The sequence below is a fragment of the Verticillium alfalfae genome, genomic scaffold, assembly GCF_000150825.1.
Source record: "Verticillium alfalfae VaMs.102 supercont1.1 genomic scaffold, whole genome shotgun sequence".
In the NCBI taxonomy this organism is placed as follows: Eukaryota; Fungi; Ascomycota; class Sordariomycetes; order Glomerellales; family Plectosphaerellaceae; genus Verticillium; species Verticillium alfalfae.
The window spans coordinates 199,140-221,004 of record NW_003315038.1 but is presented as its reverse complement, the minus strand read 5'-3'; the positions used below and the strand labels follow the sequence as shown (position 1 = coordinate 221,004).

Sequence of the window (21,865 nt, the reverse complement as noted above, 5' to 3'; positions counted from 1 at the left end):
GGGTACTGATGGTAAAGCACGTCATAAACAGGGTCAACGTTGACGACGGAGGAGATCGGCGAGGCGGGATGCGGAGCCTACCTGCCATAGAGCTTGACGGCGCGGTTGGTGTTTGGTACTGTCGGGTTGCTATTGGCAGTATATATATGTACGAGCAAGCAGGGGAGAATTCCAGCACATTTCAACTTCCTCCGAAGCCAGGCCTGCGCAGAGCCTATACACATTCATCAACAACGGACATCCCCATACGGCTGCACCACACATGGACAGCGAGACGCATTCCGTCCCCTGTAGAGTGGGCATTCCTGTTTATGCTGTCTTCATAACTCATCACTCCTGGTTCCAAGCAAACATCGGAAGCATGCCGTGCGCCGTAGAGACAACCGTCTCTGCATGCAGAACGATAAGCCCACCTTCTGATACGCAGTCATACCCGGTGCCATGGTCCCCACGTTGTAGTCCTCCCGTTTGCCCTTCGTTCACGACCCCTCGGTGTGCATCCGGCCCCGCAGATGTTACTTATTCTTTTCATCGCTTGCGATCACTAGGGCCACAGTTAGCAACGCATCAAGACACCAAAGACAGCATGTTCACTCACGTGCTGAGCCTCCTGCTAAGCTGCTGCAGCTTCTTGTCGTTGGCTGCATCCTCGGCAGCCTTCTCGAGATTCTGCCGCCTCTCTTCCTCCTGATGCCTGGCGACCTCATCGTGGGTCGGCGGCAGCCTCTCGTTCTGGATATCGACCTTCCTCGCGTCCTCGAACGTGCTGATAGCGTTCTTGATGCCTTCGGCACCCAACATGAGCGTGCCGGCAGGCAGACGTCCGCCAGAGACCGTCTTGAGCTCCGTGACACGTTCAGACTCCTCGCGCAGAACCTGGAAGACGCGCGACAGACGCCCGATGGCCAGGATCTTGTTCTTGATCGCGCGCCTCTTGAACTCGATCGAGTCGGGGTCCATGTTGACGGCGGCGGCCGAGGACAGGGGAGGTGAGACGGGACCCGGCGAGGTGGATGATGGCGTGGCATCTTCTTTGAGCTCCTCCTCAGAGCACGTGCTGAGAATGGCAATGAGCATGTCGGTGATCTTCTCACCGACGAAGGGCAGCGACCAGGTGAAGACATCCATAAAGTTGGGGAGCCAGTAGGGGTGAGGCGTGCAGTTGAACTGGCGAATGTTCATAACATTGTTCTCGTACTTGAGAACGGCAGCCTTGTTGTTGTAAACGTCCAGGTAGTTGGGCGCCGAGAAGATGGTCATGACACTGGGGAAACCAGTGGTGCGTGTCTTGCGGTACATGCGGTAGCCTGCATCCTGGGCCTCGTGCGCACGAATGACGGATAGCAGGTTATTCTTCTCGAGGAACGCGCAGGCGGCGGGGTAGGAGAAGAAGTAGGAGCAGCCTCGGACGTTATTGTGCAGGAAGTAATCGCTCGTCTTCTCCTGTCCAAAGTCTTCGAGCGGATCAGCCCACAGAATGTCGCACATGAGGCCTTGTGTAGGGGGTTCACGGAAACGGTCAATCTGCGACGTGTCAATATGCGAGGGCTAGCAGACCGACACTCGCTTCAACGAGCCAGGGGAGAGGCTGGGACCTACGGTTCGCAGGTCATCGAGCGTGTGCAGCTCGGGGCTCAGACCACCGTGGATGCAGAGGAACTGCTTGTTCATGACAGCGGCCAAGGGGAGGGAGCAGAACGACTCCATGCAGGCCTCGTAGACGGCCTCGGAGTACTTGTGCTTGCACTCGAGCTTGAAGGTGAAGTAGTCTGTCAGGTGGCGACACTCGTGATTACCGCGCAGCAGCCACAGCGAGTTGGGATAGTGGATCTTGAGGCACCAGAGGTACAGGACACACTCGATGCTGAAGTAGCCCCTGTCGACGTAGTCACCGAGGAAGAGGTAGCGGGTCTCGGCGGGGTCGCCGCCGACTTCAAAGAGCTTCATGAGATCGTAGTACTGGCCGTGGACGTCACCGCAGACGGTAATGGGCGCATCCATCTCGAGCAGGTTGGGCTCGGCGCGAAGAACCTCTGTGCCCTTCTTGAGGATCCATAGAGCCTGCTCCTCGGTCAAGCGACCCTCGCGATAGAAGTGCTGCTTGAGGAAGTTAATGTCGGGCTTGCTGTGGGTTTCGTCGTGGAAGAACTGCTCGTCCGTGGGCTTCTGCATGGCGGGGGCCTGCACATCTATTGGGACGAGTTAGCGAGTCGGTCGCGCAAGTATGATCATGACAATACAAGAGGGGCAGGCAAGAGGGGCAGGAAGGCGGGAGGGGGAGAAGTAGTAAGAGCAGAACAAGGACAGAGCATCAATTCAGTCGTGCTTACCCTTGCAGACACGCTCCATGGTGTTCACCTGGGTGCCATCTTCCATGGTATGGATGGTGAAGTCGATCTCGGGCAGGGGCTTCTTCTCGCGAATGGCACGGATGGCATTATCGACCTGCTGGTTGCGAGAGGCATCGGCGCCGGTAGGCGTGCCGGGATTGTCTGTGTCCATGGCGGGTGGTTTGGGGTGGCGGAGGAGGGGTTTGCCTGGTCGGGTGCAGAAGGCTCCTCGAGAAGCTGGCGAACAGGAGGGGCGCGGTGAGCGGCAGTCCAGAGGGAATACCAGCGCCGAGTCCAAAGTCGAGTCGACGTGGGTCTAGGCAAGGTGAATCAAGTTCGCAATGGCGTCAAGCGAAGGAGAGAGAGACGGGATTTGAAAGGTCGCGTGGTTGGGCACGGGCGGGCGAAATTGAGAGCGGCGGGCGAACCAAGGCAGGGAGGTACCGGCGTAGGTGTAGGTGTAGGTGTAGGTGTGATAGGGCTGCGATGGGGAGGAGGCTCGAGGTGACGGGTTCGAGTTGCAGGTCGGGTTCAAGAGGCCGCCACAGGAGGGGGGCGAGGAACTTGGGGCGAGTAACTTTGGCTGGAGCGCGGACCAGGGGACCACCAAAAGACGAGAAGGCAAGGTCAGCAAGCACTATCTGTGCTGGCAGTGCTGAAGTGCCGCCTACCTAACTTACCTAGGTACCTATTCACCTAATAAGGTACCTAGCTGCTGCTGCTGCTGCTGCTGACGATGGTGGGCTTGGAGGGGCCGGGGTAGCAAACAGACGAGCACGAGGAGGCGAGGCGAGACCAGTGGCAGGAGCAAAAAGAGGGGCAGGAAGGGGAGGGGGTGGGCAAGAGGAAGGGGGCACGCACGAAGCCAAAGGGGGGCAAAGAGAGTGAGGGTCCAGGGTCAGGAGAAACAAGGTGAGCCCGGTGGGTAACGGTACGAAGGTACGAGGGTACGTGCGTACCTGCTCCGACGACTGTGGCTTGGATTTGTGCAACCCCCATTTCGTCATGGGCGCTTGGTCTACCTACCTAGGTACCTCTAGTATCCATAGCCATCTGCCTGGAGATGAGTGATGCTCTCTCTTTAGGTCCGACTCAAATGCCCAACCACTACTCGATAAAGAGACTCTCAACGGAGAGACTGAGAGAGCCGGTGGACTGAAAAGGCAGGCAATGTCGATTCCGTTCATCATGTCATCGCATTGTGGCTCCATAATGGGCTAGCTGCCAGCAACGAGCCTCGGGGATCGGGGATTGCGATCTCCACGCAAGGCTCTCCAGCCTGTGAGCAACATGTGAAATTCTACGCTTCTCAGGTCTCTTGAATGACCACCATCTGTGCATCTTCCAACATGCAAGTCATTTTCAGACCCTTCTCACTATCACCTCCTACAGTTTTTGAGGCAAGCACATCGTGTCATTGCCCCGTGTATCTTTCTCGTATACAAGCCAATGGCCCTAATGATCGACAGAGGGTTAGGGTCCGCCGTGTCCAACTGTCTGCCACAAGAGAATGGGAGGTCTTCTCTCACCCTCCAGGTATTTTGTAGAGATGGCACAAGCAACTAACTCTGTCTTGCTACTGATGCCAGCATCGAGTGCACATACAAATTCGGCAGACAGCATTGCACACATCGTCCTGCGACCCAAACTCACATGTTGTGCCGTGTCTCGAGTTGCATAATCAAACCCTGGCACAAACTACCTCAAGTCCAATTGACTTCAATTTGTTGACCAGCCCAAATACCCACAATGTGACATGTCTAGGTAGGTGATACCTGCACATTGCCTTGCGGGTGCTGTGGCTGGCCTGGCTGGCTGTTATCGACGAGGCTCTGTTGTGGCTGAGGGTGTGAGAGGAGCGGCCGCGGCCTGTTCTTCCTTCGTATTGCATCACCATCCATCCATCTACCTATTCGCAAGTGCCCCTACTCATGCCGCAGGCCTCTTGGAAACACGAGCATGTTTAGCTTCAGAATCCTACCCAGATTCAATTTCTATTCAAGTCAATTAGAATCCGGCTATCTACATAGCTTGGAAACGCATCTGCTGCGAAGCTGAATGTCCTCCCCCTCCCAATGCACCTACGCCGGCGAGTTTACAGTGGACAGCATCTACCCGACGACTTGGCTCAGGACATCCTCACGAGGGAAGTTGGTATTTCTCCACCTCGAGATGAAGTCATCTCGGTTGACTAAACACCAGGTTGGTTAATGTGACATCAGGACGTGGCTGAGGCCGGCATGGGGAACTCACTATATGCACCGCACATGCGTCTCCGACCCTCAAACGCGCTTCTTCCATGCATGACCCGCCAGTTGTCGAAGACTGCAATCTTTTCGTCAGCTCTGATTTCTGGGCAAGGGAAGTTGGTCTCACGCACTCAGCAAATGGCCAGGGTTCAACTGCACCCAGTACTCGACCGCAGGTCTCCGAAGGATGGCATCCCACTTGCGTGCCGCAGCATACCATTCCGCCGGCGAGTAGCCCTCTCCGAAAGGCACGACTCCACGGTCGTCATTGTTCCACCTAACGCGGGCAAGCTTGCCGGTCGTCTCGTCCAGTTCTAGCACGGGGTACCGCTTGTTGGGTGCGATGGTGATGCCCTCGTTACCGCTGGCGTGCCATGGCAACTTCACCTTGGACAAGATCTCATACGCCTGGGGGTCCTCTTCGAGAAGAATGCTGGCGGCGTAGAAACCGTCCACCAACAGCGATTTGCCGCCGAGCTCGCCTGCCGGAGCGCCTGGAGGTGCCTCATGAGACAGCATATGGAAGGCTTGAAGGCCAGCTGGGTCGCTGAAGTACGTCGTGTCCGTGTGGGCGGGCAGGGCGAGGTTGGTATAGGCTGTGTCGGCGTGGGCCATGTCAGGGATGAAGTCATAAAACCCGCCATAGTGAGTCTCCCGGATGAAGGCAATCTTCTCGAGCGCTTCTTGCGTCGCATCGGGGGTATCAAACGGCGTGCCACTGACGAACACGAAGCCGTTCTCGCGCTGTCTGGGGTCAACATGGTGCCGTGACGTGACTTGCACGCAAAAACTCACGATCAGATTCGTCAACCTGGCGATTCCGGACTCATTATTGGGCGTCATGAGTTCCTGGTAACTGACGACAGGACGATCGATATCTATATCGGCGCCCCACAGGCGCTGTCTAGAGGCTGTCAGCAATTGGAGAAAAATAGTCACGGAGACCTGATAAGGCAAACAACTCACTCGACATCCTCAGAGCTACGATGATCGTTCTTCAAGTAGTGCTTGATGAACTTCCAAGGATAAAAGCTCTGGTGCCCGTCTCCTCTCCCTGCAAACCGTTAGGCCTGGAAAGGATACAGCAAATGCATGGTCAGTCTAATTTGATTCTCACACTTGATGCTGAGGCCTTCAGCTCCAGGCGTCACCTTGTCAGGCCGGATTGTTTCGCTGATCTGAATATGGGTATGAATCAGCACACCCGAACCAATTGGCATGCGGTAGAACTGACTGCAAAAGTCTCAAAGTTGCGTTGCATCGTTTGTTGGTTGACGCATTTCTCACAGCGACAGTTATCTCTGCGTCCAAACGTTAGGACCGAAGTTTGCACCGCGTCACTGTTCATCCCCTGACATGGTCAAACATACCTCAGCCAAAAATGCGGCCTAGGAAGAATCAGGTCAGCAGACAGCCTGCATCGGGTGTAACAGGAGAGAGGGGCCTGCGACCTACAAGGTCTCTCTCTTCACATGTTCGCCTTGCAAGTTTCGAACACGAAGACCGTCGGGACGCAGCTGGACATCGTAATGGGTAGCGTCTGTTGGGTGAGCTGTCGTTGACGAGAGTCTGGCAATGTATGCAGGTCGAGCTACACTGCGCAGTGTCAAGGGACGCACAACGGCTCTGCATCTATTGTCAGTCAATGCAACAATCGTGCTAGACTGTCTTAACTTACCCCGCGAGCGTCTTGGCTGTTCTGATCGAGGGAAGCATGACGAGCATGAAGGCAAGATCACGAGGTTATCAATCATAATGAAGCAAAAGAGAGGAAGAAGACCAGCGCCACCAAGCTACTTGATAACAGCTCTCCCCGCAATGGAATGGCCCGATCGGATCATCGGACTACTGGGCTTTGGGCTTTTGGCTCTGATCCGGGGGCATTCGACCAAGACCAGCTTGCGGGTCCGCATCGCCCCGGCCGCCTGTTAGCGGCCATTTTAGGCCTCGGCAACGCCCTTTTCTTGTGTCTATTAACCTCCGTCGTGCCTCTAGCCCTTGTTGCTCTTCACAGCGTCGTCGAGTTCGAAGGGCACGGCTCGTCTCGAAGCTCGTCATGTCTTCATGCACCTCGCTTGCAAAAGTCGAGGCAGACTCGCAGGCAGATCGGTTGGCCGTTAATCGCGTCCCTGCCAAGGCGGCGTCGCCTCGTCAAATGCCAGACAATTAGACGCCGTGACACGCTGGTCGTGCATGCTGCATTGGCTTTGCAAACCGCATCATGGTCGATTCTACGCGACCGCTTACTGACCCAATGGATAGTGGCTTCTAGCCGCCCAAGGTCGCGACACCATGATGCAGCTCAATAGAAGTTTGATCCAGAGTGTCGGGACCAACCGCTGCCCTCGACAGACTTGTTTCCTGACCAAGCTGCTGGCCTGAGTTGGACCTTTGATGGAGCCGGACCGGCTGAAGGCTCACCAGGGCCGCTTGACAAAATGCTCAAGAGGACTGCCCTGCCATCGATGAGTATGCTTAATTTGTGTTCCTGTCTCTGGCATTTTGTATCTTCTGTTATGCTTCCACTCGCTTTTTCTTGTCGATACCCCATGGTCAGGGCACCATGCCGTCTTCAACACTCTCAAGCAGCGTCAGTCTGTTCTTCTGGATTACGCTGCATGGTGCTTTAGCATTCCGAATTGACATCAAACACATCAGATCGCGCGAGCATGCTGTTTCACAATGTCCGTTCGACACTTACAAGCCATGCGGGAACGGACTTGAAGGCGACATGTGTTGCGACAGCGATTCAACCTGCCTTGTCACAGCGGCGAACACAACCGGCATTTGCTGCCCTAGAGGGAGCGACTGTACCGCCATTGCACCTCTTTCCTGCAACATCGACCTGCAGAACTGGAGAGTCTACCCGGACGCCACTGTGATGACCATGGCTCTCCACCAGAGCTTGCCAGCGTGCGATGACAAGTGCTGTCCTCATGGATTCGTCTGTGTCAGTGGGCCGGATGAACGGGGCTCGACTTGCCAGTTGGATCCTGATCAAAATGCATATACCACTCTGATGCCCAAGAAATCTGGAGTTCTGGAAGACTTGGCCGTTTCGGTGACATTCCCTGTCCAGAAACCGAAGTCAACGCTGGCGTCGTCTGGCTCTGTGTCGGCAACCCCATCCGCGGAGGGCACCATCACAGAACAAAGCAACCTCCCTTCTTCAGAGCCTGCTGTTGAAAGCAGCAGTACATTGTCAACGGCTCCTGCGGGAGAGCCTACCTCGGATCCCAGTAATTTAGGAGAAGAGCCACCCGAAAACTCTGGAAGCTCCAAGACCGCTGTAGTCATCGCCTGCGCGTTTATGGGAGCAGCTGTCTTCGCGTTGGCCATTCTCTTCTACTATTGCTGTGTCAGAAAACGAGGCCGGTACTCACGCCGAGGGCCGACTCCCCCACCAAAGCCCGATTCACACTTCATGTCATCAAAGTCCACGTCTTACACCTCGGTGGCCGAGATCGACGGCAAAACCTGCCTAGCTGAACTCGCGGCCCACCCCTGGAACTACCCCGAAGTACCAGGCGAATTGCTGCCAAATGGCTTTCCCTTTATACCCACACCTGAAGGACGCGCCGAGCTGCCGGACACGCCCGTCTTGAAGCCCGCCTCGGTGGTGCCTTTGAGTGTGTGGAACAAGCGAGATGTAGGGAGGTACGAACGACCAAAGTCACACAGAGGTCAGCTTGACAGTCCTTGAAGCTGGGACCTTTTGCTGCCAGCACAGCATATTGGAATTCTATTCCGTCTCATCCCAAAAATCTTCTCTCAAGGGATGCGATTGTTCATAGGTACCCGCCAAAGAACCAATGGTGTGTTATCAAAAGGCTTCCCAGAAGCTTCAAGAATGGTCTTGAATACGCAGCAAGGTCCCTGCCGCCGAGTGCAATACCTGGAACTACATGAAAGATCACAAAGGGTCGCGAGATCAAATCCATCAACCTCACATAAAGCTCTCCGCCATCTTGGACGTCACGGTCTGGCACACGAAGACGACCTTCCCCCCCTTCCGTCACACCACATCTCGACATGCCGCCATTTCACAGACCAGTCCGTGACCTTACCGATAAGGCACTTCCGACTCTCTTCTTCTTCGTGGTCGTGGCCTCTATCACCGTCGTTCTGACATATTCGAACGGTTTCAAAGAGCCTGTGCCTCGCGATGTCATAACAGGACTCACTGCGACGCTCGGTATACTTGTATTCCTCTTTGCCATCGGTCGCACATTGCTCTACTTCAAGGGACCCTTACCGCCTGAAGTAGACGTCGAACAAGTCTCGGTTGGAAGCCGCATTCATCCAACCATGGCACCGGTGAGTATCACCAACTCGACTGCACAGCAATCCAGCCAGAGACAAAGGGAAGCCGCCTTGGTCCACACGGCGCCATTCCCGGAGAGTGACACCATGATGGGTCAAATCACGCCAAACAGGGCAATGCCTGATCTACCCAACCAAGTTCCGTCACAAGAAAGCTCAAGACGTCGTCAAGCTTACGGTAACTTGACAATCTCTCCTGTCCGATATCGGTCAGAGCGCGAGATTGACCCCTATCACCCGTTCCCCGACATCCAGCGCGTGCAACCGTACCGAACACCAACACGTGTTCCGCCACGTGCGATGGCCGCTGGAGAAACAATTTCTGGGCAGAGCTGGAAACATAGTCGAACTTTTCATCAAGACGGGCAACTCAGCCGTGCTGATGCGCGAAGACGCTTGCCTTCATTCCGACTGGAGCCGAAGCATGAAAACATTGGTGTCAATAATGCAGTGCTCTCGGAGGAAGATTTAAGACTGCAGTTTCCCCTCCTGTCTTTCCTCATGGAGCATTCTCTGCTAGATGATGGTTCTGCCCCTGGGGGTCGAAAGTCGGACAAGCCTACCTGGCTGATATGTCGTGACCCCAACCATGGCAGCGTTTGCAGACAAAGAGCTTCGGTACTTATTAACAAGAGACATGATCCAAATTCGTCGGAAAACAAGCCGGCCCATGTTGAGGCAGATGATTGTGGTTCCGGTTTTAGTGCATCGAGCGAGGAGAGGGCATCGCCGCCTTCAGATACTCACACGCTCAGCACCACTCAGACTTCGGAGGGAGTGTATCCGGCGAACTATTGGGAGAACTGGGGTTGATGGTTCAGGCGGCCCACAAAGGCCTTGCTTGTTAAGAATACAATCATGATAAAACTTCTTAATCAACTGATATCCCTAGGTATATTTGCACCTGTCCATTTATCTTTGAAACTATCCATTGCTGCGACAGCATCATAAACATTTTGCAAAACTAGGAGTCGATGTGTGTATTACGTGAGCAAATATATAGAGATTAAAAAAACAATCACGCCCATCCTAGGCTCCTCCCATGATCCTGTTCCAGAAAGACGCGGGCGTCTTCTCAACCTCAGGCACAGTCGGCGTCAGGACAACAGTATCCCAGACCTCCTTGCCGTCGATAAACAAGCGATAGGTAAGGCTGCTGCGTGTTCCGCCCTCGTGACTCTCAATAGTGAGCGCGCCAAATTTGGCGTTGCCAGAGTGGATATACCTTTTTGACGGAGGGTTAGCAAACACTCGCAGGATTGCGCTCCGGGGGGATGTCCTACTTGATGGCAACATCTTCATCGTCATACTGCCTGTACGTCGGCACGGGGGAGGAGAACTGGTTCAGCGGGCTGCACGAGAATTCGTGCGGCGCAGCCGTCTCGGGCCAGCGACCGCCCTCCGGGGGCGGGAACTTTGTGGCGGCAAACTCGTGGCGGTCGCCGGACACGATGACGACGCCGACGCCCCGCGCCCCGGCATCCCACATGGCCTCGAGGACCTTTCGCCTCTCGGAGAGGAAGCCGCCCCACGTGTCCTTTGTGTTGACGGGCCAGTTCTTCGTCAGAGGGACCGAGGAGGCTACGATCTTCCACTGGACGCCCTTGGGCTCCGGGCGGTGGAGCCAGGCGAGGAAGTCCTCCAGCTGCTGGGCGCCGAGCATCGTCTTGTTCTCGCTCGCAAAGGCCTCGTAGTTGTCGGAGCGGTACGTTCGCGTGTCGAGGAGGAAGAAGCTGGCGGGTCCCTGGGTGAACTCATAGTAGGTTGCGCCGAGTCTCCGCGCGCGGGAGCTGCCTGCGACGAGAGCAGCGGGCGGGTTGGGCTTGGCGTGGTAGTGGTGCCAGGGGTCCACGGCGGCCGAGTACACACCGGTCGTGTTCGCCGACCAGTCGTTGGCGATTTCGTGGTCGTCCAGCACGTGGATCCAGCTGAGGTTCTGGGCGACGGGCGCCCAGTCGGGGGAGGCGTAGACGTGACGATATTTCTGCCTGTAGTCCTCGGCCGTCATGCCCAGGCGCTTGGGAACGTCAATGTAGATGAAGTCTCCGAGGAAAAGCATCAGCTGAGCCTGCAGCGATGGGAGGAGCTTTGCGAGATGACGAAGACCGGGGATGGAGAGAGGGTGATCAAGTGGGTTGTAAGGGAACCGCGGAAGGATGCACGACGTCGACAAGAAGGTGAACTTTCCATCATTGTAGGACGATAGCTGTCCAGGCTTGGGAGGCGACGTGAATTCGCCGGAGTGGTTGTTCGAAGTCCTCCATTCGTAGATGCGCTGCCGGGGGTGCCTCAGAGGCACATTCAGAACGGAGGTGAAATCAGTTGAGTTGTCTAGCAATGTGACCTCGCCGCCGGTGAGCCAAAGGGGGTTGTCGAAGGGAGCGACGGCATCCTTGACATGGATCTCGAGTGTGACAGGTAGTTTCGTCTGGTCGGGCTCTCTCACGAGGAACTTGGCCTCGTCGTGGGAGACGTAGCCGAGTCTGACGAAGGAAAGATCGTTGCTCGGATACTGATACCGCGCTCTGAAGAGGACATCACTAACCATTGTAGCCAGAGCCACGTTGATGAGGAACGTGATGAGCGACAGGATCGGGCTGTGGTGAATAGGTGCGCCGGTGAGAAACGACTTCAGGGGGTTGGCGGGCTTCTCCTCCAGTGTGATGGTCTCATCGATTTCAGCCTCAAGGATGACCTTGTCATCCTGACCAGCCTCGCCCTCGACGACGACAGGCTCCTCAACAATAACCTCTACTTGATCGTCAACGACCTGATAGTCTGGCCCTTTTAGGTAAGATAGTATGAAAGAAGGCACGTAAACAGCAAATAATGTGAGAATAGTCAGGGGGACGGCAGCCTGTGTCATGGTCAGCACTTCGTTCTCGTAGGGAGCCTTGTAGTACGCACAGGTCCGGCAACCCATCGAAAGAAGCTGTAGGAAAGAAGCCTCAGGACTATTGATGAGTACCTGGCTGTCTTCTCGTGGAGAGACATTGTGAGTGAGGGTTGTGATGCCCCACAGGAGCAGGCGAAGGGCGAAAGGTACAAAGCAAAGTGATAATGGGGATCAGACGGGTATCACGGGTAGAGGCAAGACAAGCGAGTTTGGGTGAAAAGTATCGGAAATGATTAGGAAAAGGCCGACATTGGCGCGTCGAGAAGCGTTTGGTGCCTATCGTGACATGTAGTAGGTAGGTAAAGCTAGCTGGCACAAAGCGAAGGCAGCACCCGAACTGGGGACCATAGGCGCTGTCGCGGTAATCTTGAGCGCCCCTGCAAGGCGAAGACGTCAGTGCTGATGAAGTCACCAAGACGCGCGCGGGTGGGTCCGGACGCGGTGTTGTGACGCGATAAGTGATCTGACTCCATCAGCCACACTTCAGGGGCTCTGGAGCCATCGTTTGTGGCTGAACGTTCAAGGGCCTACATCCCAAACGGGGCACTAATTATCCGGGCCGGGCCTCTCAATCGAGTCGCGACCGTGGCCGGTTCGTCACTCGAGCTTTTGGCGACAGCTTGCAGCTTGCCCCCCAAATTCGCACCAGCCGACGAGATCAACGCCCGGCACATGCCAGATCAGCCCCAACCACGCCCATCATGAGGTTGTCTGCTTTCGCCTGCGGGCTCTATGCCTGCCTCGTCTCCCAAGTTGCGGCCACTGCCCTCACCTACAAGCTCGGAGCCCACGAGAAGGCTTGCTTCTACACTGTCACCCAAAATGCGGGCGAGAAGATTGCTTTCTACTTCGCCGTGAGCATCGCCGCCATTCCTCCTCCTGGCTTCAGCCTGCTGACAGTATTGGACAGGTCCAATCTGGTGGTTCGTTCGATGTCGATTACGTTGTCACCGGCCCGAATCAGAAGATCATCCTCGATGGCGAGAAGGAGCGCCAGGGCGACTTTGTCTTCAACGCCAACGTCATTGGCGAGTACCAGTTCTGCTTCAACAACGAGATGAGCACCTTCGCCGACAAATTCGTCGACTTTGAGATTGCCGTACGAGAACACCTCATGCCCCGACGAATACGAACTACACTGACACTTGCCGCACTAGGTCGAGAACGAGAAGCGCGCCGAGCTGCCGTCGAAGCAGGGCACCTCCCCCGAACAGACCTCCGTCCTCGAAGAGACCGTCTTCAAGCTCTCCAGCAAGCTGTCGACCATCTCCAGAGGCCAGAAGTACTTCCGCACGCGCGAGAACCGCAACTTTGCCACCGTCAGGAGCACCGAGTCGAGGATCATCAACTTCAGCATGATCCAGTGCGCTCTCATTGTTCTCATGGGCGGCCTGCAGGTCTTCGTTGTCCGGTTCTTCTTCCAGGGTGCGCGCAAGGGCTACGTGTAAAGGGCGGGACTGGCCTTGTCATGACATATGTTCTGAATTCATCATGGTGGCGCTGGCAAACGGAGGAGTCGGCGGAGGCTCACACGTATCGTGGGCTCAAAAGCGATGTGCCGCACTCGATGGGCAACAACTTTGATGACTTGATTTATCACGGGTGGTCTGGAAGACCAGGCGGACTGCGCCGCGTCCATTGGGGAGGGGCTGCAGAGGCTGGTCTATATGAGCACATGAGCGTAGTTCAAAATCATATTCCCAACAATGACCCAACCGTCACATGAGCGAGCCACTCTGAAGTAAACAGAACTAAGCAAATTCGATGCCCGACTTTGCATCCCTTGCCTCTCAGGGGCCTCTCCTCAGGGAGCAGCCCAATACGTGGCACAGTGCTGCTCGAAAAAGTGTGCTGACTAAACGTCGCCCCCACCTATGTTCCCAGACATTCGGAAGCGTCCCGCCGAGCAGTTCCTTGCTGATAAGATCTTTTAGCGTCCTTCTTGTTTGATACGCCTAGGCATCACAATTGCCATTGCGACATTGAAGCGCACGTCTGCACATCGCCAATCTTGATATACATTCGCACAGCTGGAGCATCGTGCTTTGACTTGCGACCTTCTACAATCAATACTGCGCATCTTACATACCCCAGCGACATTGCTGGCTCCGGCGCAACATCAGCACAACCCTCAGCACTCCATCAGGTTCCCACCAAACCGCCACCATGGGCAAAGCAGAGGTCGGCTCGACAAAGCACCTGTCGAACAAGCTCAAGAGCAAGGGCCTCCAGCGTCTGCGCTGGTTCTGCCAGGTGTGCGAGAAGCAGTGTCGTGATGAGAACGGCTTCAAGCTGCACTCGCAGAGCGAGTCGCACGTGCGCCAGATGCTCGTCGTCGGCGAGGACCCCAAGAAGTTCATCAACGAGTACAGCAACCAGTTCCTGCGCGACTTCATCATGCTCCTGCGGACGGGCCACGGCGAGAAGCAGGTTCAGATCAACCGGTTCTACCAGGAGTACATTGCCAACAAGGAGCACGTCCACATGAACGCGACCAAGTGGCCCAGCCTCACCGAGTTTGCCAAGCACCTCGGCCGCGAGGGCATCTGTCGCGTGGAGGAGACGGACAAGGGGCTGCACATTTCGTGGATCGACAACTCGCCCGAAGCGCTGCGCAGGCAGGATGCGCTGAGGCGGAAGGAGGCGCAGGACAGGGGCAACGAAGAGGTGGAACAGATGATGATCCGCGAGCAGATCAAGAGGGCACAGAAAGCGGCGGGTGTCAAGAGTGACGATGAGGAGGACGAAGAGGACCGCCAGCTCAAGAGGCAGGAGGGTGAGAAGATTACACTCTCCTTTGGTGCGAAGCCGCCTGCCACGACCACAGCCAAGCCAGAGGTGACGCCGCCCAAGGACGAGACGTCAACGTCGCCGGCCCCGGCGCAAGAGACAAAGCCGGAGTCAAGTGCGGAGACAAAGGACACACCGGCCGCGAAGCCGTCACTCGGCGGCGTGTCGCTCAAGATGACGGCCAAGCCGCAGACCAAGAATGTCTTTGCGCAAGCCAAAAAGAATGCGTTAGGCAGCGGCAGCACCAAGAAGAATGCCTTCCAGCAGCCGAAGAAGATGAGCGAGGCGGAGAGGATCATGAAGGAAGACATGGAGAGGATGGACAGGAAACGCTCGAGGGACACGCCAGGGTCAGGACCGCCTTCGTGGAAGAAGCAAAGAACGAACAACTAGTGTTACACATCTGTCATCGAGTATTCGGCGTTATCAGTCTTTCGGTCACGGTCAGGGTTCATGGTCGGGTGCCACGGTAGATACCAATTGCAAGAAGTTATGAATTTCCGGAAGAGTCTGGGCCTCGACTCTTTCATATGCCCCCACCCCCATCAAACGCCGTCGCAGAAATCACACGTGTTGCGCCCAAGCTGTATCAAGCTCCATCGTCCTGCTCAGTACCGTCTCTCCTGTTTCTCTGTTAGAACGTGAACCTGGGCGCCGAGGCTGTCGCGAGAGCAAAGGCACAGGAACTTACGGGATGTACCGCCGGCCATACTCCTCCTCGAGCTGCATCCGAACCTCGTCCGGGAGCTGGCCCGATACCTTGGTCGCGTAAACACCCTTGACGTAGCCGTCCAGGCGCTGCCACTTTGCAACCCATGACCTCGAGGGATCCGCGAGCGTGATGAGGCCCTCAAAAACCTGCGACGTGCAGCTCTCGATTTGTTCCTGCGAGCCCGCGAGATGGAGGACCTCCTCGCAGTTCGGGCATCCTTCGTCGCGGAAGCGCTGTGGCAATCAGGTCAGCTCGCAATCGGTCAAGGGGGTGGAGCGGTCGGTGTCTGGCGGGTCGTACTGCTGTGGTCATGACGATGGAGCAGACCATGCAAGCGCGGAGGAAGCGGACACAACTTGGCTCTATATACCATGTAGCGAGGCCGCGAGAAGCCTCCAGCCCGGAAGCAGTGGTGCCGGGCGCGGTGTTGTTCGTGGCGCAATGCGGTGTTGGTCGTTTCTATGTAGCTGGATCGTCAAGAAATACATACAATAGGGTGATTGTTTGTCCTCGAGCTTTGATGGGAGATGCAACTAAAAGGGCGGCTGCCCCGCCATTACGCACTGTATACCAAACCCGACCAGACCTGCTCAATGCTAAAACTTCATCACCAAGTCACGACAAAACTCATAATTCAGGGTTCCGAGAAACTTGCAGAGCAGCACAAGAGCCGCAATGTCGACTCAGAGCAAGGGTCAGGATACCGCACCGGCCAGCACACAGCTGGCGCACCAAAATCACAAGTCGCACGAACTCTTGACATGCTCGATCAAAGCTCCATTATACTCCTATGCCCACTTGGAGGTGGCCAGAGATAAGCCGGGGACGACATCAACAGACGCGCTGCAATTTCACTCGTTTTGTACCTCTGCTTTGAGGCAGTTCCTGGGCGCCACGGGCGCAGCAATCTCGCTGGATATCCTCAAGGTCCAGGGCAACGAGTGCTGGCTGCGTGTCCCCCGCCAAGACCTAGGCGCCTTCGCGGCTGCCTTGACAGCATGGCCGGGGACGCGAGATGCTGGTGCTCATACGATCCTCAGAATACGACAATGCTCTGACTGGCTTGGCGCCATGGTCGGCAGAGATGGGCAAGAAAAGCTTTGGACGTCATGACAGAGTTCATGAACAAACGTTTGAGGCTGGTTCTGGTTTCGACTATAAGACAACGGCCAGAACTCCCCTTTTTGGATGAGCCGCCTATCTCACCTGGCCACGGCGGCAAAATATACGCCCCCCTGCGCGCTCCTAATCAGCGGCGATGCTCCGAAACCCAACTCCTACACATGACCGTCATCGCTAAGTCGAGCCTTCGTTCACATCAGAGACGACATAAGAGAGCTTTGGGCGTACGCCTGCAGACTGGTCAGCGAAGTGTCTCAAGAGGGCCGAGCACAGGAGGAACTTACCATCGGCTTGATGTCCGGGTGAGCGACTGCATCAAATTGTTCAAACTGCAGCTTGTAATCGGGTCCGATGTTGATGTAAGCACCCCGGTTCTCGGTTGAGTCGCAATACTTGGGCGCAGAAAAGACTAGAACGAAAAGGGTCAGTCAAACAAATAAAACAACACGAATACCACCGTTCTCTTACCTGTGATGCACCGTCCATCGTGCTGCACCTCGTAACCATCCATGCGGACTTCGTGACTGCGAATGACAGCCTCGAGACCGTTGTTCTCGCAGAACTTCTTGGTGATGTCAGGGCCGAACTGCATGCCGACACCGCGCTTGCTGGGACCACGACCAGGCTCCTCCTGGGGGTCGGTCCAGAGCATCTCCATCATGAGACCAGACTGGCCAGGCTGGCGCTGCTTGTGCCTGTCGAGAGCACGGATGTCATCGAGGGTGACCTTGTCGTCGGAGAACAGACCGCCGTGCAGAACGAGGTACTTGGAGCCGATGAGGGTCGCCAGCGGCAAAGCAGAGAAGCTCTCAGAGAAGAGCTTGAATATCCTGGGTGTTGTGAGTTTGCTGTCCTTCATTCGAAGCATGTGAGACGTACCTCTCGTTGTACTTTGCCTTGCACTCGCCCTCGAAACCGTACACGCGGTTCATGTCGTCGGTCTCGTGGTTACCGCGGTTCAGGAAGAAGGCCTTGGGGCGCAGCCACTTGTTGGCATACAGTAGCAGCGCGATCTCAGTGGACCATGATCCTCGGTCGACGAAGTCGCCGTTGAAGAGGTAGTAGTGCTTGTCATCCGGCTTGCCGTTCAGGCGGAACAGCTCCATCAGATCGAAATACTGGCCTGTACGCTCGTTAGTCGAGTGTCTCGAGCAGAGCCGTGGCCCGCTACGTACCGTGCGTGTCACCGCAAACAGTGAGTTTCACATCATCAGGAATCGTCATTTCCACCATGGTCGCCTCGTCGTACACAAGCTGCTTGACGGCCAGAAGAATCTGGTAGACGTACTTCTTGTGGATCAGCTTTCCAGTCTTGAACCTCTCCGTCATATCATCAATGAATTCTTGAGTCATCTCGTTGCCGAGCTTGACACCGTCATAGTCGGCATCGACCACCATGGAATCGACATCCAGACCCTCAGCAGCCGAGGGCTCGTCGCCGACCTCGATGGCGGCAAAGAAGTCAAGCTTTCGCACAATTTTCTTGCACTCGTCAAGCTTCAACTTGGCATCCTTGTTATTGGGGTCGATCCTGATGCATTCCCTAAAGTCCTTGAGAGCCTCCTTGGGCCGGATGATGGCGGTGTGGGCCAGGCCTCGTCGGAAGTGTGCCTTGACGAGCTTGGGGTTCAAGGCGAGGGCCTTGTCGCAGTCGGCGATGGCATAGCCGTAGGACTCGGCCTTGATGTGAGCCTGCGCAAGGAGAGAGAACATCAGTCACGCGAGCAGGAAAGAGGTGACAGGGCAACACACCTGCGCTCGGTTGGTGAAGTATGTGGGCTCCTTGTCGTTCAGGTCGATCGCCTTGGTGTAGAAGCTGATGGCAGTGGGCCAGTCGTGTTCGGCGAAGGCCTTGTTGCCCTGGTTCTTCAACGCCGTTGCTTGCTCCTCTGGGGTGGCCATGTCTGTGGTGTTTCGCCGCGTGGGGTACTGTGCTGCCAAGCTCGGCGCAAGGTTCGGAGAATCGAGGGGCGCTGAAATACTGCTGCACCGAGGAGAAACGCAGCGCTGCGAAGAAACTGAGCGAACTCTCGAGATTTTAAGGTTTTGAGTTTTGGGGTAAATCGGGGTAGAAAATGGCAAAACAAAATCGCCCTTCAGCAGGAGGCAATTCACGATGGTCGGAACCTTGCAAGGATCATGCTCGAAGGCATATGAATATTAGCTGGGAGGAACCCGCGCGCGGGTTGCCTCGATTGCATTAACGCTAGGAGGGGTCGTTTAGACACGGCCTATTTGCCTATCTCTTTGTCCGTTATCAGGCATCCTACCCTCACTGTGTTGGAGGTGGCGGGACTCTTCCGCACCTGCTCGTGATGGATGGCATTGTTACCTGCGGGAACTTCAGCATCCAGCCGATACGTCTTCCTCCATCCGAGAAACGTCACCCTCACATACACCAGCCATCTGCCCTTGCGCTGGCGGTAGCCGGAAGGCTAGGCCTCTCGTGTACAATCTCCTCTCGAGCCACCAGTGCAGCCTAACCCGGACGTCGACGCCTTGGCCATGGATCTTCCCCAAACGCAGGCGCTCGTGCGGAAGCGCGCTGACACCGATTTGATGCCGCCACCACCACCGACCAAGAAGATCAAGCGACCGAAGAAGGTCATAGACGAAGATGCATACACCGACGCTTTGTCCCAAATCATCGCACGTGATTTCTTTCCTGGTCTTCTCGAAACGGAAACGAAGCAAGAATACCTAGACGCTCTCGAATCCAAGGACGCGGCCTGGATATCCAACGCAGGTCAAAGGCTGCAGCGCGTCATGACTCCTGGACGCCACACCTCACAAACACCACGAAGGAACACAAGGCATACAAACAATGGGCGGACACCCTCGGCATATGGCGCCGACACGCCAATGTCGGCTTCGACCACTGCCAGGGAGGTGCCTGTGCCAGCGATCGACACCAACATGAGCCTGGCGAGCTTCCAGGCCAAATATACGAGCGAGGACAACGAGAGTTTCTACAAGCTTTTGGATAAGCAAAATCAGAAGAAGGCTGAGAAGTATGCTTGGATCTGGCGTGGGAACAAGTTGCCGTCGAAGCAAATGATCAAGCAAGCCGAGGTCGAAGCAAAGATCGCGACGACGAGAAGCCTAGTGGATGACGGCTTCAAGCGCGACAGGCTGGCCATTAAGGATAAAGACGACAGGCCTGGGCGTCCGGACAGTTGGAACGCGAATCCCCGAAATGGCCTAATGTTCGAGCCGGAGGGGGTAGATGACGAGTACGAAAGCCCTGCGCAAAAAGCGCAAGCTGAGTCAAGAATGGCGCCCAAGTCGATCAATTATTTGAACACGAGGGTACCGGAGCCTGCTGCCATCAAGCGACCCGCATCTCCGACCCTGTCTGCTGTAAGAGATGCCATCGCTGGACGGACCAGGGCCAATGACCAGAACTCCAGTATGGTGGGGGGTAGTGAGACGCCAAGAGTCAACGGATATGCATTTGTTGATGACGAGGATGATGAGCCGGAGACAGCGGCGCTTCCGGTCATTGATCTCGGACCAGGAGACGCCACTCCGAACCCTTTCAAACTCCAGGAACAGGGCAAGAGAGAGAGCCTTCACCACCGTCTCGTCGAGCGGGCAGCCCAATCGAAACGAGAAGCTGTGAAGAACGGGCTGTCTGGCAAAGCAGCTAAGACGCCTGTGCCCAAGTTCCCATCAAGCCCGCGCGTTACAGGAGGATTGACGCCCGCAGCGCAGAGGTTATGGAGCCAAATCGGAAGCCCCCGGCCTGGCAGCTCAGGTGGTTCCGGATCCAAGTCAACGCCCATGCGAGCTCGTGGCTCTTTATTGAAGAGCGTCTCAAGGAAAGAATAGAGGATATGACATGTATGAGATAAATTAGATACCCCAGGATCGATTCGAGCGTAGTCCCTTTTCTTCTGCATCCCATCCGCTCCTCGGTGTGAGATACTCAATTGTTACATATGCTGCTTAAAGCAATCTTCAACCTTGCTTCGATGACGACCTGTGAACTTGGTCCCAGCTCACCACAACATGCGGACCTCTTGACTTCATTTCACAAGGATATGAGTGTGATGCTAGCAAGACAGCATCTCCTCTCGCCTTTCAGATGAGATTTGTTAGATTCGCCATCGACCTGGCGTCGGTCCTGAATGCCTCACGGTCCGTGGCAACCAAGCATGTCGCGTTGCGAGGCTGGCAGCTGGAGTCGCTCAACAGGACATCCGGCATCGCCGCTTCACTGAAGAGTCGAACGATCCGTCCGTCAGCAGATCCACAGGAAGCGCCAACACCAGCGGCTTCAACTTCAGCCTCCCCAGTTGCGCCATTCGCAACACCCACAGAGAAGGGACCCATCGTTGCCAATGATGCTGCCTCATCGGTGCAAGCCGCACAGCAAGCCACGCATGTACCTCACAAATCTACAGCGTCTCCAACTCCGGGCTTGAATCACGCAGCAGGTCTACACCCAGACTCGACCTCCGTGCTCTCGCAATTGAGGCAACCTAAGCCCACGGCGTCTCAATGGTCTGATGCATCTCCCTTGGAATCAAGTCAGCGCACCCCGGACGCCGGCCTGGCGCAGGCCGTTTTCGAGTCTCAAAAGCCATCGTCAGCACCAAAGCGTCCTGACGAACCGGAGAATTTGCCCCCCGGAATCGACGTCAACATTTTCCACACGAAACGAGGATCCGGGTTGCTGGGAGATCTCGGAGCGAGGGAAAAGCCAAAGTCCACGGGGTTGCCCGAGTTTATGCAGCATTCTCATTCAGCATCGCCCAAGCCACATGCGAACCCTATTCCACTCACTCCGACGCCTCAGCCTTTACCCAACATCAAGGCAGAGCCAGTTGGCGGTCCGGCCAGCCAGGATGCCAACCAATCATTCCAAGCTGCTCTCGATAAAGTCGAAGCAACTAGCCCTGTGCCTCATCAAACGGATGTTGAGGCCACACGACCCGCCCATGTCCTGAGAGAATCCAAGGTACCTTCGTCGCGGATGGGTCGCCTCTGGAACTATGGTGGCCTCGCAGCAGGAATCATGGGCGGCGCCATCACAGAGGGCATCGGGCGGGCTTTCGGCGGAACCGGATCGGGGTCTGTGTTGTTGAGCGCCGGAAACATGGAGCGGTTGGTCTCTAAGCTCTCCAAGATGAGAGGCGCAGCACTGAAGCTAGGGCAGATGATGAGCTTCCAAGACTCCAAGTTGCTCCCGGCACCGTTGCAAGAGGTCCTCCAGAGAGTTCAAGATCGGGCAGACTACATGCCCGCATGGCAGCGGGACAAGGTCTTGGTCGCAAACCTGGGACCCCAATGGCGAGATCCCTTCGAGGAGTTTGAGGAGAAGCCAATAGCCGCAGCGTCCATTGGTCAGGTCCATCGAGCCATTTTGAAGGAAGGCAGCCGCCCGTTGCTGTCAAGATCCAATTCCCTGGAGTGGCCGATTCGATCAACTCAGCCTTGA

At 56.0% G+C, this 21,865-nt stretch overlaps 12 protein-coding genes across 12 annotated transcripts in view; 7 read left to right on the top strand and 5 right to left on the bottom strand.

The window, feature by feature from the left end:
* Positions 1–294, top strand: part of VDBG_00080 (conserved hypothetical protein) — a gene marked incomplete at both ends in the record, with an annotated part of 1,457 nt that extends 1,163 nt beyond the window's left edge. The window contains one exon of the mRNA XM_003008353.1: positions 271–294. Within this exon, the coding sequence (XP_003008399.1) occupies positions 271–294 (24 nt within the window). The remainder of the gene's footprint in view (positions 1–270) is intronic.
* A 300-nt stretch (positions 295–594) lies between these two features.
* VDBG_00079 (serine/threonine-protein phosphatase 2B catalytic subunit) lies at positions 595–2,604 on the bottom strand (the record flags this gene model as incomplete). Its single annotated transcript, XM_003008352.1, has 3 exons — positions 595–1,524; positions 1,600–2,189; positions 2,331–2,604. 3 exons carry the CDS (start codon positions 2,500–2,502, stop codon positions 595–597), a joined length of 1,692 nt encoding a protein of 563 aa, XP_003008398.1.
* Positions 2,605–4,441: 1,837 nt separating this feature from the next.
* VDBG_00078 (trimethyllysine dioxygenase) lies at positions 4,442–6,295 on the bottom strand (the record flags this gene model as incomplete). Its single annotated transcript, XM_003008351.1, has 8 exons — positions 4,442–4,521; positions 4,584–4,655; positions 4,711–5,490; positions 5,697–5,757; positions 5,814–5,919; positions 5,950–5,967; positions 6,035–6,205; positions 6,258–6,295. 8 exons carry the CDS (start codon positions 6,293–6,295, stop codon positions 4,442–4,444), a joined length of 1,326 nt encoding a protein of 441 aa, XP_003008397.1.
* Positions 6,296–7,466: 1,171 nt separating this feature from the next.
* On the top strand, positions 7,467–8,282 carry VDBG_00077 (conserved hypothetical protein; the record flags this gene model as incomplete). Its single annotated transcript, XM_003008350.1, has 1 exon — positions 7,467–8,282. The coding sequence occupies one exon, from the start codon at positions 7,467–7,469 to the stop codon at positions 8,280–8,282; it is 816 nt and encodes a 271-aa protein (XP_003008396.1).
* A 1,649-nt stretch (positions 8,283–9,931) lies between these two features.
* Positions 9,932–11,896, bottom strand: VDBG_00076 (alkaline phosphatase family protein; the record flags this gene model as incomplete). The annotated part of the gene is made up of 3 exons (XM_003008349.1): positions 9,932–10,127; positions 10,186–11,759; positions 11,810–11,896. 3 exons carry the CDS (start codon positions 11,894–11,896, stop codon positions 9,932–9,934), a joined length of 1,857 nt encoding a protein of 618 aa, XP_003008395.1.
* A 603-nt stretch (positions 11,897–12,499) lies between these two features.
* Positions 12,500–13,246, top strand: VDBG_00075 (ERP3; the record flags this gene model as incomplete). Its single annotated transcript, XM_003008348.1, has 3 exons — positions 12,500–12,652; positions 12,709–12,897; positions 12,956–13,246. The coding sequence occupies 3 exons, from the start codon at positions 12,500–12,502 to the stop codon at positions 13,244–13,246; spliced, it is 633 nt and encodes a 210-aa protein (XP_003008394.1).
* A 718-nt stretch (positions 13,247–13,964) lies between these two features.
* Positions 13,965–14,981, top strand: VDBG_00074 (zinc finger protein RTS2; the record flags this gene model as incomplete). The annotated part of the gene is made up of 1 exon (XM_003008347.1): positions 13,965–14,981. One exon carries the CDS (start codon positions 13,965–13,967, stop codon positions 14,979–14,981), a length of 1,017 nt encoding a protein of 338 aa, XP_003008393.1.
* Positions 14,982–15,275: 294 nt separating this feature from the next.
* Positions 15,276–15,630, bottom strand: VDBG_00073 (transcription elongation factor spt-4; the record flags this gene model as incomplete). The annotated part of the gene is made up of 2 exons (XM_003008346.1): positions 15,276–15,533; positions 15,601–15,630. 2 exons carry the CDS (start codon positions 15,628–15,630, stop codon positions 15,276–15,278), a joined length of 288 nt encoding a protein of 95 aa, XP_003008392.1.
* Positions 15,631–15,975: 345 nt separating this feature from the next.
* On the top strand, positions 15,976–16,413 carry VDBG_00072 (conserved hypothetical protein; the record flags this gene model as incomplete). Its single annotated transcript, XM_003008345.1, has 1 exon — positions 15,976–16,413. The coding sequence occupies one exon, from the start codon at positions 15,976–15,978 to the stop codon at positions 16,411–16,413; it is 438 nt and encodes a 145-aa protein (XP_003008391.1).
* Positions 16,414–16,613: 200 nt separating this feature from the next.
* VDBG_00071 (serine/threonine-protein phosphatase) lies at positions 16,614–18,541 on the bottom strand (the record flags this gene model as incomplete). The annotated part of the gene is made up of 6 exons (XM_003008344.1): positions 16,614–16,652; positions 16,707–16,831; positions 16,891–17,252; positions 17,302–17,545; positions 17,598–18,114; positions 18,175–18,541. 6 exons carry the CDS (start codon positions 18,322–18,324, stop codon positions 16,614–16,616), a joined length of 1,437 nt encoding a protein of 478 aa, XP_003008390.1.
* A 386-nt stretch (positions 18,542–18,927) lies between these two features.
* VDBG_00070 (conserved hypothetical protein) lies at positions 18,928–20,253 on the top strand (the record flags this gene model as incomplete). Its single annotated transcript, XM_003008343.1, has 1 exon — positions 18,928–20,253. The coding sequence occupies one exon, from the start codon at positions 18,928–18,930 to the stop codon at positions 20,251–20,253; it is 1,326 nt and encodes a 441-aa protein (XP_003008389.1).
* Positions 20,254–20,509: 256 nt separating this feature from the next.
* VDBG_00069 (ABC1 protein) lies at positions 20,510–21,865 on the top strand (the record flags this gene model as incomplete). Its single annotated transcript, XM_003008342.1, has 1 exon — positions 20,510–21,865. One exon carries the CDS (start codon positions 20,510–20,512, stop codon positions 21,863–21,865), a length of 1,356 nt encoding a protein of 451 aa, XP_003008388.1.